A 16097-nucleotide genomic window follows, 5' to 3' on the forward strand; every position below is an offset into this window, starting at 1 on the left:
CCACATATGCTTACATAATTGACACAAGTAAGATCGCCATTTATTTAATTATTTAACTTAAGTGATCCAGAATAAATATAATATGCCTTAGTGTAACTTGCTTCAATAAATAGAAAATTGGGCGAGCATTTAGTTTAGTAGAAATTTTAGTTTTAATTGTCTTGGCCATTTTGTTTCACATTGGAAAGAAATTTTATTTTGATAATAGTGAATTTTGAAGCCTTCCTAGGTGTCGTGTGTAAGTGACACTTTTTTTTTCTCTGTTGCGAACGAAGGCCTATTGTGCTTGTCAGGGACATGTGATAAGTAGAATATTCGCCATGGGATTACTTGACATTCACCTTACAGTTGGGGAAAACTTGGGAGAAAACCAAACCAGGTAAACAGCACAAACGAGATTCGAACCCAGGCCCAAGCGCAGCCTCAGATCTCTGAACTATGCTGGTGACACTTACCTATCAAAACTTCCTACAGCCACTGCTTGTCCACTTGGACTACAGCAAGCCACAGTGAATTCTTTCTCTGTGTCATCTCGACTGTAGTCAAATTGCCTGGCCACCTGTCCTTCCCTGTTATACAGAACAATGCGCTTGTCACAGCCTGCGGCCAACACGTGTCCCATCGGCCACGCCAGCGCATATGGTGGGGCTGAATGAACGGTTACGCGACCCTGTAATGACAGACAACAGATTGTGTGCTTAGAATAAATGATGCAATCATGTCACTTATTAACTTTATATGTGTTATAGAAGCTAAACTTAACTGGTACATGACTTGTGCACAGGTGACAATGGTGAGATGACATTTTGATTCTCATATTAAATACCTAGTATCTACTTGCATTTGAGTCAGTGATCATACAAGTTGGGCAACTGGTCATGTTCTGCATGTTACTTTGTAATTATGTTAAATATATCTTCTCATATTTTGTGCAGTATGAAAAAGATTGTATGTTTCTGGTAGTAAAAAGTACCTGCAATTTCCATTCTAAGACAGACAGACAGATTTATTCGTTCCATAATATCTTTACAGTTGCTTTATGGCTAGAATAAGGAATATGTCCAGTTTTTATGTTTAACATATAAAAATGCAACTACGGTTAGTTATTGTACAGTAATGTATGAAATATATACAGAGGATTATTACATTCATATTTTATGTTTAACTGCAATGCAATATGGTGATTACCTTTTAATAATATATGAAATATACACAAAGGATTATTACATTCATAGTATTTGCACAACTATCAAATGTCAAGGATTCCTCTACAGAGCAGGAGGTGTGAAATATTAAGTAATTTTTCTTAGTATTGGTTATGATTTTTAATGTTCTCAGGAAGACTATTGTTTTTTTTATTGCCATGTAATGTAGTACTCCGTTTTGATAGCATGATACATTGGATGATGGTGTATGAAAATCATTCTTTCTGCGGGTATTTATACTATGCATGGCTGAATTAACTGGAAAATTTCCTTTATTATACAGTATAAGAGGAAGTTTACTAGAGAGTATATGTACTGATTTGTTACAGTCAGAAATTCTAATTTAAAAAAAGAATGGTCTATACATTTATCTATGCTTTGCTCCATTGTAGAAGAAAGACTGTTTTCGGTATTGGGTGTTAAGGTGTGAGGATTGGAAATTCAGACATTTGGAGAAATTGGGGGATCACCTTTTGATAAGTGTGTCACAGTCTAAGGCAGAGATGGGCATCGTGCCTCACTGACCTTCACAGAGCTTATCGCTCTGAGTGACATCATCTTCACAGTCCCCGTTCCTCCCTCACATAGCTCCTAGGCGTGGGCAGGTACTAGATCAGTTTCATAAGCAATATCAGTGGTGGCATAATGACATTATCAAAGCAGTGTGTAAGCGTTAGAAAACGATTATTTCATGAGAAATGGGAGGAAGAGTTTTTTTGCTGTTTAGAAGGGGAGAACATACGGTGTATGTTATGCTCGAAAATCCTATTAGGCATTAATAAATTTAATATACAACGACATTACTCCTTATGTCATAAAGAACATGCTGAATTAGAAGGTAAGACAAATTAAATGTTATTTTTCGTACTATTCCGAAGAAAATTTATGATCTTAACATTTGCATAGTATACTAAATACGACATTACACCTTAAACACACTGCATTAAAAGGTACGAGGAATTAAATGTTGTTTGTACGTATTATTTCCAAAATAAATTTAAAAAAAAAAATATATATATATCAAATGTGCGTAGAAAACGAAATTTTCTGAAATTATTTTAGGTCGAGAACGTGCAAATCTATTAAGTAATCTTGATAAACACCAGAATATTCAAGAAAATAAACGTAGACAACGTGATGGAATATTATTGGCTAGTTACGCAATTTCTCGCCTGTGATTTAAATCAATTCAGCGATGGAAAAACAGTAAAGAGGTTTATGATTAAAGCTGCCGAATTAATTTGCCAAATTGAATAAAAGTTTTCGAGTCTCTCACGTTAACCAAGCGCTTTCCTAATAATTCGCCACTGACCGCCTTAGCGATTACGATAAGGTGACGCAGGTCACAGCAGTTTATATTTCCCATCCTACTCTGCAGTCTCCTCTCCTAGTAAACAAACTATTTCAAATCGAGTGCCTCACATAACCGAAAATTGTGCCCATGTATGTTCTAAGGCATCCTGCCTAGGATTCGCATTACAGAATGTACATTGGTTCTAGTTCTCATGGAGGAAGAAATTTTCTGTAGCACCACGGATTTTTTTGGTAAGTTTTAAGTACATATAATGTACAGTATATTAATAAAATTAATTACTTTTTACTGTACACATGATTGCCTAACATTTTAAAAATCCTTTTACCAATAAGAAACTAGGTTCATTCTACTTAACACCTTTACACTTGACACCCTATTAACTATCAACAGCTAATGATACCAATGTGGTGATGTATTTATAATAATTGTGATCTGTGAGGTTTATGGGTGCACACACAGTGAGGGCAGAATCCTTTTCTGCTAACTTCTGCTAGTAGCACTTGCAATGAAATGCACTTAAATCGTGTAGATGGAACACTTCATTACAATATCTTGAATATTAAAAAAAAGATTACGACAAAAAATAAAAAGATGTGCTGTTATGACGTATAAAAATTAGCCTCACCTGTTGTTCCATAGATGAGTCTTCATTCACATAATACCGGACAATAGTGCCATTTGCATGTCCTGATAAAAACCCTGTCCCTCGAGGGCTACAAAAAAAGGACATAATAATATAGGAATACAATTAAATTCACACAACTCAGATGATAAATACTGCAGTACGGTATTTTATTTTTAAAAGTATTTACATTTAGAACTATATGAGTTCCATCATGAGCATATTTATTACAAAATTAGGTACCATATAATTAAATAAATTAAAGACATACTCACTTGGATGCAATAGATACAACATACGATTCAGTGGCATACAAAGTCTGTGATTTGTTAGTTTTATGATTGGCTGTACGGACTTTTCCATCTGCCTGCCCAAATATTATGGGCCCATCACTTAACCAAATTAAACATGTTACAGCTGATTGCTGCGGAAATTTGTTACAAATGACTTTCTTTTCACCCCTAAAAAAATAGAGATTGTAATTAGTAATCACCGTATTTACGAATGTAATGACAGCAACTTTTTTCTTCAATTTAGAATTTAGAAATCTTTCTCACCATTTATGAGCTGCCACAAGGGACAAAGAGTACTTAAGCATATAAATGTTTACAAGTTCATTAAACCATTGATTTTGTTTTGACAATGAAACTCCTACAAGTACAGAGCTGCAAATACATTTTTAGATTAGTGGACATAATTATACCTAGTTTTAGAAAGTCAGATAAGTATTACGAAAAAGTAATATGATTACTGTATGATTAAAATTTAGAATGCCACCATTCAGTGGCGGCTCGTGGGTATTGAATTGAGGGGAGCTGCATACAAAAATAAACCAAGCAACTTATTTTATTTAAAGATTAGTTCCATGCACCATGTCTTGTAGATTGCAAAGTTTTGAATCATCTTTTTATTAAAATCCAGTATGTCGTTTAACATAATCTTTACAATGGAAAACATATGTAATGCGGTCACTTCTCTCATCGTATTTCTAAGATAGGATTTTACTCTCTTCAAACACAAAAAGCAACGTTCTGGTTCAGAAGTTGTCATTGGTATGGTGATAGCTATGCGTAGTAGTTTCACAACTTCTGAAAATGAGGCCTCAGATAGAAAAAACTGCAAGAGCTTGACTGCGTCACTGATATTTCTGAATTCTTGTCTCTGATACAGCACAGTTCCGTTTTTAGTTTGTCTTTATCGAACATTGGAAAAAGCTTCACACATACATTTAGGTCATTTTCAGGAAATGAGCTTTTGCAGCATTCAAATTTTTCTTGACACAGAAGAGAAGATAATATCAGATGATCTATGAACTGGAATCAGGTGTTAGCTTGTGTGATAATGAGGTCACACACTTCCTTGGCTGTCGCAACCCTTGTCTGAATCCCTTCGACCTTACGACGCTTTTTAGGGTTTTCATGTTCACAGATCTCGCTGCTCAACTGTGCACTGTTCCGTGCTTGCCTCATTTATTGTGATTTTGTTAGATGTTTCAGATTCCATTATGGTTTGAAAACATTCTAGCAATGGCTCCTTCTTCTCATGAACAACATTTACTGTTCCTATTTTAAATCCATCTTGTTGCCCCAGCTGATGGAATTGTCTTTGAAACACATTAATCTAATACAGACTGTGAGGAGATCGAGAGAAGAGAGCAGGGATACTGGATAAATTAGCAAAAAATATGCGGGCCTTTTTATTTTGTTTAGCGGCTCTTTCCATTATGAGATTCAACTGATGGGCACTTAATTTCACATTTCTCCTGAATTGTGAATGTTCTGAACTGAATAGACTGTAATTATTGTACAAAATTAAACATTGTTGCACTTGTTATACTCACAACATTAAAAAAAATGTATTTAAAACTGCGCGCTACTGACAAACTGCTGCAAATTTTGCAGCTCCTGGAAACTCTGGATCCGTGGCAAGGGGCAGCAGGGAGGAGGGGTAAAACTAACGCGCAAAGCATCCGAGACGAGACTGGCAGCTCCAGGGGAGGAAGTGGCTTCACCCTATAGTCCTTGTCTCTGGTTTCGCTCTGGCAGCACTAGGGGAAGAAGTGACTTCACTAACGCTTGCGTGCATTTCAATGAAAGCGAAATTTTATAAAAAAATTCGAGCCGCTAAATAGAGACTGTATAATAAATGTATTTCACAACATAAAACGTGACAAGAGCCACAAAGATGGCTGCAGCTCCGCAGCCCCCCTTCGAAAGCCGCCCCTGCCACTATTACATGAAGCATCAAAAGCAGTTTTTAAGAACATAAAATATGGCATATATACCAACTTCGTACGTATTTTTTATCTTTCTCCCTGATGACCATTTTCCATTTTCTGTTGAATGATTTACAACTTAAAATTTAATTTTTCTGTTGACGCTTGTATATTTACTTCCTATTGCAGTAATGTATAGTTTTGTACTTGAAATTTGACATTCGTGGTTGGAAAATACTGTTCTCTTTGCTTGGTATGCACTTGGAAATAATGTATACAAACACTAAATCACGATTGTTTATAAACTGTTGCAATATAGTTGCGATTTGTATTGTTTCACAACAGTACCGCAATTGTTTTACTACGAAAATAGCCGACTCTTGTTTTTCAACTAAGAAGAAACTCACTGCAACAATCAGGAATACCGGTATGGTCATAATAACAACTTTCATGTGTTAAAATGGAAACTAAGTTGTGAACTAGGTACCTAGTTAACTAGTGTCGGCTCCATATCAGCCATCTTCAGTCCTTGTTCTTTCAGTTTCTTCAGTTCTTTTGTGGGGGGGGGGGGGGAGGTGCGTTTGTGTTCGGTAGTATGCAACAATTGTAATTCTGAACTTATAAGTACCCTTGAAAGACAAAAAGAGCGCTATGCCCTAGCTTCACACATCCTTCCAATGTACTTGGAAGCTTCATACATTTCGAGATGATTTCAGATGTGAATTATTAGGGTAACTGAATGTATACATTAGACTTCTATTTTGATTCCCAATGGTAAGAAAACAAAAATGAGCTAACCTTATTCATGGGGAAATATGCACTCCTGAATTTAATATTTATGGCCAAAGCATATTGAATGATAGTATTTCAAAATCAGTAAGGTAAAGCAGTGACATATGTGTATAGTATGTGTTACACCAGCCAGGGATAATTTTTCGCTGCCTCCCCCCCACTGTTTTTTCTTAGAGATTACTTTGTGAATAAGTAAACTTTTAGATATATCTTATTCAATATAGCTTATTTTTTTCTGAGACTACATAATATGTAGTTTTTACATACTAGATGTACGTTTCAGTAGTAGAGAAAGATCAGTAAGGAGCAGATTCCTATGTAATTAAATATTATTTTTGCGTGTGATAAAACACAATTAACAAAGTTACAAATTCCGAACATAAAGTTTCAAGTTTAAAACCCGAATTTTATTTCACATAAAAACACATATTTTCACAAAAAAAATTATGTAAATATATATTTTCAGGAAATCTATTATAAACACATAAATCTTGGCGTTTTTTAATTAAATAATTTTTTTACAAGAACTTTTAAACATTTTAAAACTAAATCACTTACGTCACTCAGAAGTACGCTATCTTTTTAAGAATTCTTGGTTGCTTTGTGTTTCTAAGCGCTGTGTGGTGTATCCGTGATCCATTTTTATAATAGTATCGCCTCAAGCTAGGCAGCATATCAGTGTTATTATTAGAGAATAAATTAACATGGACAAGGAGGAGAGATCTTGCAACACATAATTAGGAATGTTTATTGTTGCTGAAGATGATTTCATTCCACGCTTTGTTTGTGAAACACAACAGATAAGAGCTCGGGTATGAACATTATTTAATTTAAACAAATCTCTCGCCTCTCGCTCATGTCCATCAAGTAAGGCAATACATCTTGTTGTGATTCCCTGTTAACGGGCTTCGTCAATCGATATCCTTCAAGATATACTGAAAGATGGTTGTTTAAAAAACGATTTGGCTTTCCTATTAGCAAATCTAAGCTTTTTGTGTGACACCATAACAAAACTCGAAACATCCAAAAACCTGTTGTCTGAAACAGGGAGGTGCGTGCCGTGGAAATTAAACTAAAGTCGCTACCAGGTTCAGAAGCACAATTACTAAGGGACAAATTTCAGAATGTGTTTGGGAAAAACAGTGGATATAAAAAAATGTGTAAAGTTGCTGAAGTATTGGAGGTAGGTGTAGATGAAATTGACGGTGTTTGTGTTTGTGACATTCCTCTCTTTGAATATGCACGTCTGACGTCCTGTGATGTGGAAAGATCATTTTCACAGTATAAGTCGTTGTTCAGAGATAATCGGCATGCATTTTTGATGGAGAATTTGGAAATGACCTTTGTTGTTCACTGCAATTCTCGGCCAACTACTAGCACTCAAGTGTGGTTGGTGAGTACCTAGTAACATTTTTTTTAAGGTAAGTAAGGTAGTTTTGTTATATTAAAAAAAAAATATTTTTTATTTTTAGAAAATATTTTCGTACTTTTTAGCACATAAAAAATAAATATATTTAAATTTTTTAGCACATAAAAATCCGCTCCCTAGAGATCAGTATTATGTACTGATGAAAGAGGTTCTATATATGTATTATTTTTCACGATACTATTGTACTATGAGGAACATGTTTTCTACCTTTTTAATGCTAGGTAGGGAAAAGGAGAAGGAGGTAGTGATTCCCTCTAAAACTGCCTTATACTACAGTACTGTACATGAATAGGCAGCATTAAACACTGATATACTGTGGATAGCACCTTACCATTCTTCTCCTATTTTATATACAAATATAATATTGTCTGTTTGTCCTACTGCTATTTTTGTAGAATCTGGTGAAAATGCCAAACCTTTGACAACGTAGCTTTTCTTCCCATACTGAAACAAAGGTAAGTACATAATAAGAAGCATAATCTATATATAAATCAATCTTAAAACAATAGTATAGCCTATATAAGAAATTGCAAATAGTACGGTATTTCATTTAATGGCCTCTTTCAATTGCAGAGGTTAATTAGCATTGAAATTCAACATGAACGAGAAATGCCAACATATTTTGTCTGGGTTCTTTTACATGCCCCAAACCTACAAAATACACCTCCAAGATTTACTTCCCTACCGGAGGAAGCCATGCTAAAGATTTTATCGTTCTTTAAAATCCATCATTCTTAGCCAGAGTTTGAACTGGCGAATCTTGGCTTCAAGGATTAGCAGGTATCTGCTGGGCCATCAAGGACACTAAACAATTACAAGAGGTAGTTTAATATATTAAGAATACCTTTGCTTCCAGAGGTTTTGTTGAAAACTTGTCTTTCCTCTCACCCATTTCATCAAAGAGATGAATTATGCGATCAGATGTACAAATGGCTAATTTCATGTTATTTGGTGCCCAAGCCATTGCCGCAATTTTTGCGACTCCATCCTAAAAGAAAAACTGAAGGTTATATAACAATATCTTCGCGCTACAACTACTATCTTCATTGTATGAAGTATAATCACTGAGGACTTCCGTTATAATCCAGTATTTTATACAGCAGTGATTCCCAAAGTGGGGGTCACGATATGATTTATAAAATTAAATAAGAAGCACTTTGTTAACATATGAAGACCACAGGAATAAAAGGGGGAATGTCACTTTTTGGTGAAAATTGAGATAATGGTAAAAATTGAAAGTTTATTGTTAGACGACAAAACATATTGAACATACTGATTACTAGATTAACCACCTTTCAAAATGCATGGTGGTATTTATCATTTGTAACACACTTCTTGAATAAATTAGTTTTGAATTTTAAATTAGCTCTTCTGAAAATCTTGACATTCCCCCTTTTCTTCCTGTAGTCTTCATATATTTAATATACCGGTATTGTATTTAGGAACATAAACATCAATAATGTTGAACATAAGAATAAAAAATGTTTGAGAAGTTATAAAGTAAAAAATAATTAATGCAATAAATGTGTCTGTTTTTTTATAAATCGATACACATACATTGACATTTTAAATTTAAAGGAGATTTCTCGCTTTTGTTTTGATGGCAGTCATAGATGAGAAACTTATTTTTCATAAATACGAAGTTGAAAATGCTATAAAAAATTTAAGAGCTTCTCTTGCAAGCTTGGGGAATTCTGGCATTCTTTTGATCTGAAACTGGTCTAGGCTCTGCGAAAAAAAAAAAAGTATAGTTTCAACATTCATTAGTAGGTACGGATCCAGAGCCACCTGAATTTTCCAGTATGCACTGATCTTGTGCAGTATGTTATAACTAAAACTTGGACAATTCAGGTGGCCCAAATTTTGTTTCTGGGTCTTTACATATTTCAATGAGTCTTTCCTTAATGTTTTTTTTGGAATTTCAGCCAGTTGAACGCAGCTGTCTAAAACGAATTCAGTATCTTTTTGTTACTGCCATAATTATTGTTTTGAATTTCTTCTAGGAAATTCCAAAAAAATCTGCAGTTTAAAATTGAGAAAAGGGTTTGATTAAATTAAAAAACAAACAGTAAGTATTTGTCGTATCGTAGCAAAATGTTCAATGAGTTCTTTAATACACTGGAATGAATAATTTTTTTTTTTGTCAAGTGATGTCGACCAGAAATCAAGTTTCCTTATAAAGCCGTCGATTTTATCTCTGGATGTTATTATGTTAACATCTTGGCCTTGTAAACTACTATTCAAAGTGTTTAAGTGTTCGAAAAACATGTCAGCAAGGAAGACCAGTCTAAGAAGACAAAGAGAATTGGAAAATAAGTTTTCATATTCCGATTTCTCATCTTGCATTTCCGGTACATTAGAAATTGAATAGTATTCACTGATTTTGAGTAAAATTATTGTTGTTTTCGATTTTACAGGGATTAGTATTTTTCGAATAGTGTTTAGTACCAGTACGGTAGTGCAGGTTGCAAACAGTTCTCGCCCAAAAGTGGGTCGCACCTTCAAAAAATTTGGGAACCACTGACGTAAAATTGTTCGAAGACTACGAGTACATCGTCCATGGGAGAATGAGTATCTGTATATAGATATATGTCTACTCAACATCTTATGGAAGGTGATCATCTGAGTCGCATGCAGTGTTATAATTGGCTGTTAAAGGCAGAACTTCCTGAAAATAATACTGTGGTCTAATGAGACCTCATTTACAAGGGAAGGAACCTGCAGGCTGTGAGGGAAAGGTGTCATCAAGTTAGGTGAACGCTAAACATGAAGGAAGTGATTATGGATGGTAGCATTATAGAGCCATTCCTTCTATCTGGATATTTGAATGAAAGAAGCTTTCTTAGAAAGCAACTGCCCATCTTTCTGGAAGAACGTCCCTTATGTGACTTGACTTAACATGTTGGTGTGCCACTCCACTTCTCTAATGAATCCTGCCAGGAGCAGCTTGGCAATAACCAAGATGTTGGACATACCGCGAAGGACCTGTATCTTGACCATCAAGAATTCACTGTACCAGCCAGTTCCTTTCCCCCACCATTGCATACATCGCCGACTAGCTACATATTACACTAGTCAGACTTCAATTAATTTTATTTATTGTATTTAATTCTATGAGCATGAAGAGTGATGCTACAGACAGTTATGAACTATAACAAAGATAAATACAAAATAAAGGTAGAACAAATACATTTAAATAGAAACCAAAATAACATTAACAATATAGGCTTACACTGGTACCGTACTGAAAAATCGTTAGGTCTATAGAAAAGTCGAATTAAGGAATTAAACACAAGTACACTAATCAACCTTTTTTAAAGAACAGGCAACATAGTACTCTGTAAAGAAATGGAAGTGCATCCTGTCTCAATTTCTTTACTCGCGGCGAAAGACGCCCTCGTACTTATGTGGAAATTGAAAAGAGACCTCAAAGTTGTTCTGGAAGTGATAGCTATAGAAATAAATTTCGTCCTTTTATTCTGTAATACAAAACTCTACTCAGGAGCTACAAAATTTCACTCTGGCCAGGATATTGGAACAGAATACCTGAGTTGCAGTAGGCCTATACATTTCTTTTATTTTAACTTTATATCATGAATTAACCCCAAACTGTTGTAATTTTGCTTGAAATAAATTACATTAGCGTCTATTACAATATTATACACCGATCATTCTTACCTCAGCCTGCATAATTGTCTTAAGATGTTTGAGCTGCATGTTGATGACAACATTAATTACCTTAATTACAAAAATATATCACACGAGAGGATGAAAATGCCCATACTTTTACGACATGTACCTTTACGCATGTCAGTAAACTTAATTCGTCGAAAATATGTGAAATTCTCGTTACATTCCCATTGTTTACAAGCACGTTGGTTGTCATGGCAACATGGGCAACTTCGTTACATTACGCTAATTTCGTTAAAGTTTGCTAGATTTCGCCAACTCGTGGTGTAGTTGGCTACCCTGCAACCTCTCTGAAGCCTAAAATTGTCATGGCTGACAGTACAGAATTACTCTTTTTCGACACATTTTCACATGAAAGTTCAGAGGCAAGTAGGCTATAAGATTCTGTATGTTATTCCTAGCAGAATTTTATGTTCTTTTAAATGTTTTTAAATAAGTGTTACGCACAATTCTTTAATTCTTACTACGCAAAAGGAATTCTAAGTGATTCCGGTTGGACGGCGTTGGTGGTAATGGTGCTAGCCTCCCACTGGGCCTAGAACGAAATAACTGTACGAGAAAAACTGAATCAATAGTCATGAGTTCAAGACTGTAGATATAGTCACTTTGCTTCAGGATAATTTTATATGTTGTTTTTCTTTTGTGTAGTGTATTGTGTGTAGATTTGTTTGTTTTTTAGTGAATAAATGGGTGTTGGTTACTGTACAGTCTGAACTAGAAGCAAAGCAATTATTGCCCTTATTTACTTACAGGAACTAAATTTAGATCTTGTCCAATTTCCAAAACCTGTATTCATTAGTGAAGTCCGAATAATCCCATTGGGAGCACGTGTTCAAGCAGATTTTCCCGGTGGAGTTCGACTAGGGTAAGCTCTATTTCATAAATATAGTATTATCCTAATTGCAATTCTCATTCGTCACGAAGTTGAATGCCCTACATTTCTTTTATTTTAATATGTACGGATAAATATTGAATACTTATGTAACCAGTGCTAAATTTTAACACGTACATTCGATTTCATAAAGTGCATGCGTGCATGTTAGTAATTATAACAATTTTAGCAAGATTTAAAATATTGGAAATATGCACCGTTTCACACTCATTTTGTTTTTGCTTTTCAGAGCAACAAATCCATCACAATTTGAAATAGAATTCTTTGTAAATGATTTGAGCAAACCTGGAGCCTCTACATTTGAAAGTCTTGGGGGATTAGAATATAAGCAAAATGTTCATATCCAGTTGGAATGTGATCGAAGGGTGAGTGTTTTTCTTTTACAGTGTGACAATTTTAATAGTTTAACCAGAGTTGTGTTCTCATTTGTTAAATATTTATGTGTGCGTTTGTAATTACAGATTCCCACAGATGGCTTGGTTTTACGGGGGTGGTATACAACAATTACGTTGGCTGTGTACGGAGTGCTTACCAAGTCAGTTCAAGAGGCTCCTCCACCCCCTCCCCCTGGGCTGATTACACATTCTGTTCCGCCACCAGGTCCCTGCCCGGCTGATCCTCGAGTGACTGATAATATTGTTACAAATTCAGCTACAGCAGAATGGGTTCAGCAACATGCACAGGTAAGAATTATGATATGTAACTTCATTTGCAGCCAAGAATTGTACGCACTTAATGACATAGGCTATTAACGAATCTAGATTAAAAAAAAAAAAAACAAACAAACAAATATCATTCTTGAATTTTGATATGGTGTGAAAATTAATTTTGATCTTCAGGTTTCTATTTCATTTACTTCATCCAGGATAACTTTAATTCAAACTGTGGATTTAGTCAGGGTTGCCAGATTTTAAATCTACCAAGGAGGGACATCCTTTTTCATCATATAGGCGTAGGCTTAGTACTTATGTTTTGTGTTAAAGAAAGAGGGATATGAATATGGGCAGAGTTGACATTTTCACGACTGTATAAAAAATAATAAAAAAATATAAAATAAAAAAATTAGGTGAATGTTACTTATGTCCCGCCTACTATAGGAGACATAGGCCAGTTTTACACTAATCCTAAACAACTTGACGAGATAATAAAAGCCTAAACTAACCTAACCTAACCTAAGTGCGTCGGTGTCTATTCCAAAATCGGCGGAAGTCGCTTAACGCTCGTTTAACCAATATTCGTTTGGTGGGCGGCGGATACTCTACATTGACCCGGTTTTCCAAGTACAAAACATCTGGCCGTAAGTTACATTATGTTTCTCTGGCGTCTTTCTGAAGGGCTTGTGGCAATAATGTTATGCCAAATTAACTTAATGACTTAACAATAGTTGTCTGGGATCACGTGACAAAATATTTAAATTTCAATGTTTATTAATTGATAACATTGACATAAAATTTATTGATACCTAAATTCATATTTACTTTGTGTTAGAGCTTCCCAAATATTTATCACTGGACTTAGCATTTTCAACAAGCTTCTTTCCATTCTCTGTGCCATGCATTTCTGATGAACGTCTCTTTTTAAATGTTTAGAAATATCATATTCACCACTGAATTCGTTGTCACAAAACTTACACTTACCAAAATATTAGCTTTTTTCCAATGTGCAAACCTACATTGTTAAGAAACTTAATTTAAATTTAATGTAATTATTTAAGCCTAAAAGAAAAAGTTACTACGTAACAATAACATTATACAAGTGATATTAATTTTCTAAAGACGAGACTTTTTGTGTCCCACCTCGAATTGAAGCGGGACTCGGGACTTTTATATGAAAATCGGGACCCTGGATTTAGTAGGCCTACAAAGTGTTTTATATAAACCGTACCTAACCCTGGTTTAAAAATACGTAGGCCCTATTTCGAAAGTAATGTGTAAGCATAATTGCAGTGAAGTTTAAGGAAATTTGTGATACTATTTTTATATTAATTTGAGCAAGTATTCTACAATGATATATGTTAACTGGTATTAATTATGAAATGTAAATTAACCTCACATGAAGCTCGAGAGCCTCATAAAATTACTTAGATATTTAGAAAGTTGATACAGGCATAATAGCAGTTTTTGCATTGAGTGACATTCTCAATTGAAGCATGTGCTATGTAGTGTACGCATTTAGCAAGAGAATTTCTGTTCGAATTCTTTCTGAATTATCTTTTCCATTTATGTAGCCCTCATAAAATAGATAGGTACTTAGAAAGTTGTTAGGCCCATAATAGCAGTTTTTGCATTCAAGGAATGAAGGAATTGTTAGATTCTCATTTGAAACATGTGCTGAGTAGTGTACAAATTTAGGATGAGAATTTTTTTGTACTTATTCTTTTCTTAATTGAAGCGTCGGCTGGAACAGCGTTGTAAGTTACAAAATTTTCATTCGGCGTGTTTCCGTGTAATAATGTATGTCATGTTACCTTGCTATACTCTTTGGCTTGCAACTGTCCATCAATGCAGTACGTGAAATTTGTCCACTCAAAAGTTTGCTACCCTATAAGAACAATGTTGTACGTGTACACATTTTTCCAGCTCCTGTAAATGTAACTTATAACGTTGTTCCAGCCAACACTTCAAATATCTTTCACATTTGTGTAGCATGGAATCAGTTTATAAATATGTATTTTTTTTATCATAATAGTAGCCTATCCAGTAGTTAATGTGTGAATTATATTTCTGTTTTAAAAATTAATTACAAAATTTATAGTTATGTTTAGAACGTGTTGATAGCATAATGATAATACGTTTTATTAAATTGATAATTTTATCCAGTTCATTATTCACAGTAGTAGTTTCTTAATGTGAATTTCTCAAGGAAGAAAGTATTGGCATTATTGTAGTCTTATGATTTTTCTTTTAACTTTTTTCCTTAAAAACATAGGTACAGTATAAAAATATTTACCTAGTATTGACTGTAATTATATTTCAATTCTGTATTAAGTGCAACAAAATTCAGTAATGGTTTCGAGTGAAGTTAAGTTTCTGGTATTTCTCCAGAGAAGCTACACCAAAGAAGGCATTTTATTTATTTATTTTTTTCTATTTATTATTATTTTTTTTTTTTTGGTTCGCTGGTTTCTCCGAGATGTATATAGTGGTTTTAATTTAGTAATTGGTGACAAGTGGGAAGGAGGCTACAACAGTGCATTAGAATATACAGGTAAAGTATCAAATGATTTTTATGTTGAAAATATTTTTGGTTGCAAACTAAAACCACTTGTTTATCATTATCTACATCTCACAGAAGCCATTGAAGCAAGAGAAAATTGTCTCCTTTGGTGTTGAAATACATCTCTGAAAAAACTCGTAAAAGATTCTCCCTTCTAAAAAGACTAGCAGGAAAGAAATGGGGATGCTCTAGGAATACTTTGAACACTACATACAAAATGTTTATACAGCCAGTGCTGACATACTCCGGAGAAATTTTAATTACTTCACCTTTCATAAACGAAATAGAATATGTTCAAAACCAAGCTCTCAGGCTCATTACTGGTGGAATCAAAACAACTCCAATAGATTCTATGAGATTCCTCACTAATATTAACAGCATCAAAATGACAATAGAAGAAAAAGCACTGATTCAATATGAAAAACTTATCAGATTACCAGGAAACAATTGGCATTCATACAGTCCTCTCTGTAGATTGAAAACTCAAAGTTTCATATCCATTGTTCAAGAATTAAAACAGAAAATCAATATCCCGAAATTAAAAGATAACTTACAAATTAAACCAAACCCTTTAACTCTATTAAATATAGAATATAATCTAAATTTAACAGAAGAAATACTGAAATCAGAAGTAAACACTGAAATAATGAAACAATTGTCTTTAGAGACAATTAATATTAGGTACCCTCCACAAAACTGGCTTCATTTATACACCGACGGA

At 34.3% G+C, this 16097-nt stretch overlaps 2 protein-coding genes across 2 annotated transcripts in view; one reads left to right on the forward strand and one right to left on the reverse strand.

Annotated features, from left to right (window-relative positions):
• The window catches only part of Oseg2 (intraflagellar transport protein Oseg2), a 54387-nt gene extending 42944 nt beyond the window's left edge, over positions 1 to 11443 (reverse strand). The window contains exons 1-6 of the mRNA XM_069832061.1: positions 11257 to 11443; positions 8423 to 8566; positions 7910 to 8022; positions 3418 to 3603; positions 3146 to 3233; positions 456 to 670 (exon numbers count right to left, since the gene is read on the reverse strand). Coding sequence (XP_069688162.1) covers positions 456 to 670; positions 3146 to 3233; positions 3418 to 3603; positions 7910 to 8022; positions 8423 to 8566; positions 11257 to 11295 — 785 coding nt within the window. The 5' untranslated portion in view covers positions 11296 to 11443. The remainder of the gene's footprint in view (positions 1 to 455; positions 671 to 3145; positions 3234 to 3417; positions 3604 to 7909; positions 8023 to 8422; positions 8567 to 11256) is intronic.
• An 88-nt stretch (positions 11444 to 11531) lies between these two features.
• vir (VIR_N domain-containing protein) overlaps positions 11532 to 16097 on the forward strand; it is a 68308-nt gene continuing 63742 nt past the window's right edge. The window contains exons 1-4 of the mRNA XM_069832060.1: positions 11532 to 11633; positions 12021 to 12133; positions 12390 to 12525; positions 12622 to 12843. Of these exons, the coding sequence (XP_069688161.1) occupies positions 11577 to 11633; positions 12021 to 12133; positions 12390 to 12525; positions 12622 to 12843 (528 nt within the window). The 5' untranslated portion in view covers positions 11532 to 11576. The remainder of the gene's footprint in view (positions 11634 to 12020; positions 12134 to 12389; positions 12526 to 12621; positions 12844 to 16097) is intronic.

Source organism: Periplaneta americana, chromosome 7 (assembly GCF_040183065.1).
Source record: "Periplaneta americana isolate PAMFEO1 chromosome 7, P.americana_PAMFEO1_priV1, whole genome shotgun sequence".
Taxonomy (NCBI): Eukaryota; Metazoa; Arthropoda; class Insecta; order Blattodea; family Blattidae; genus Periplaneta; species Periplaneta americana.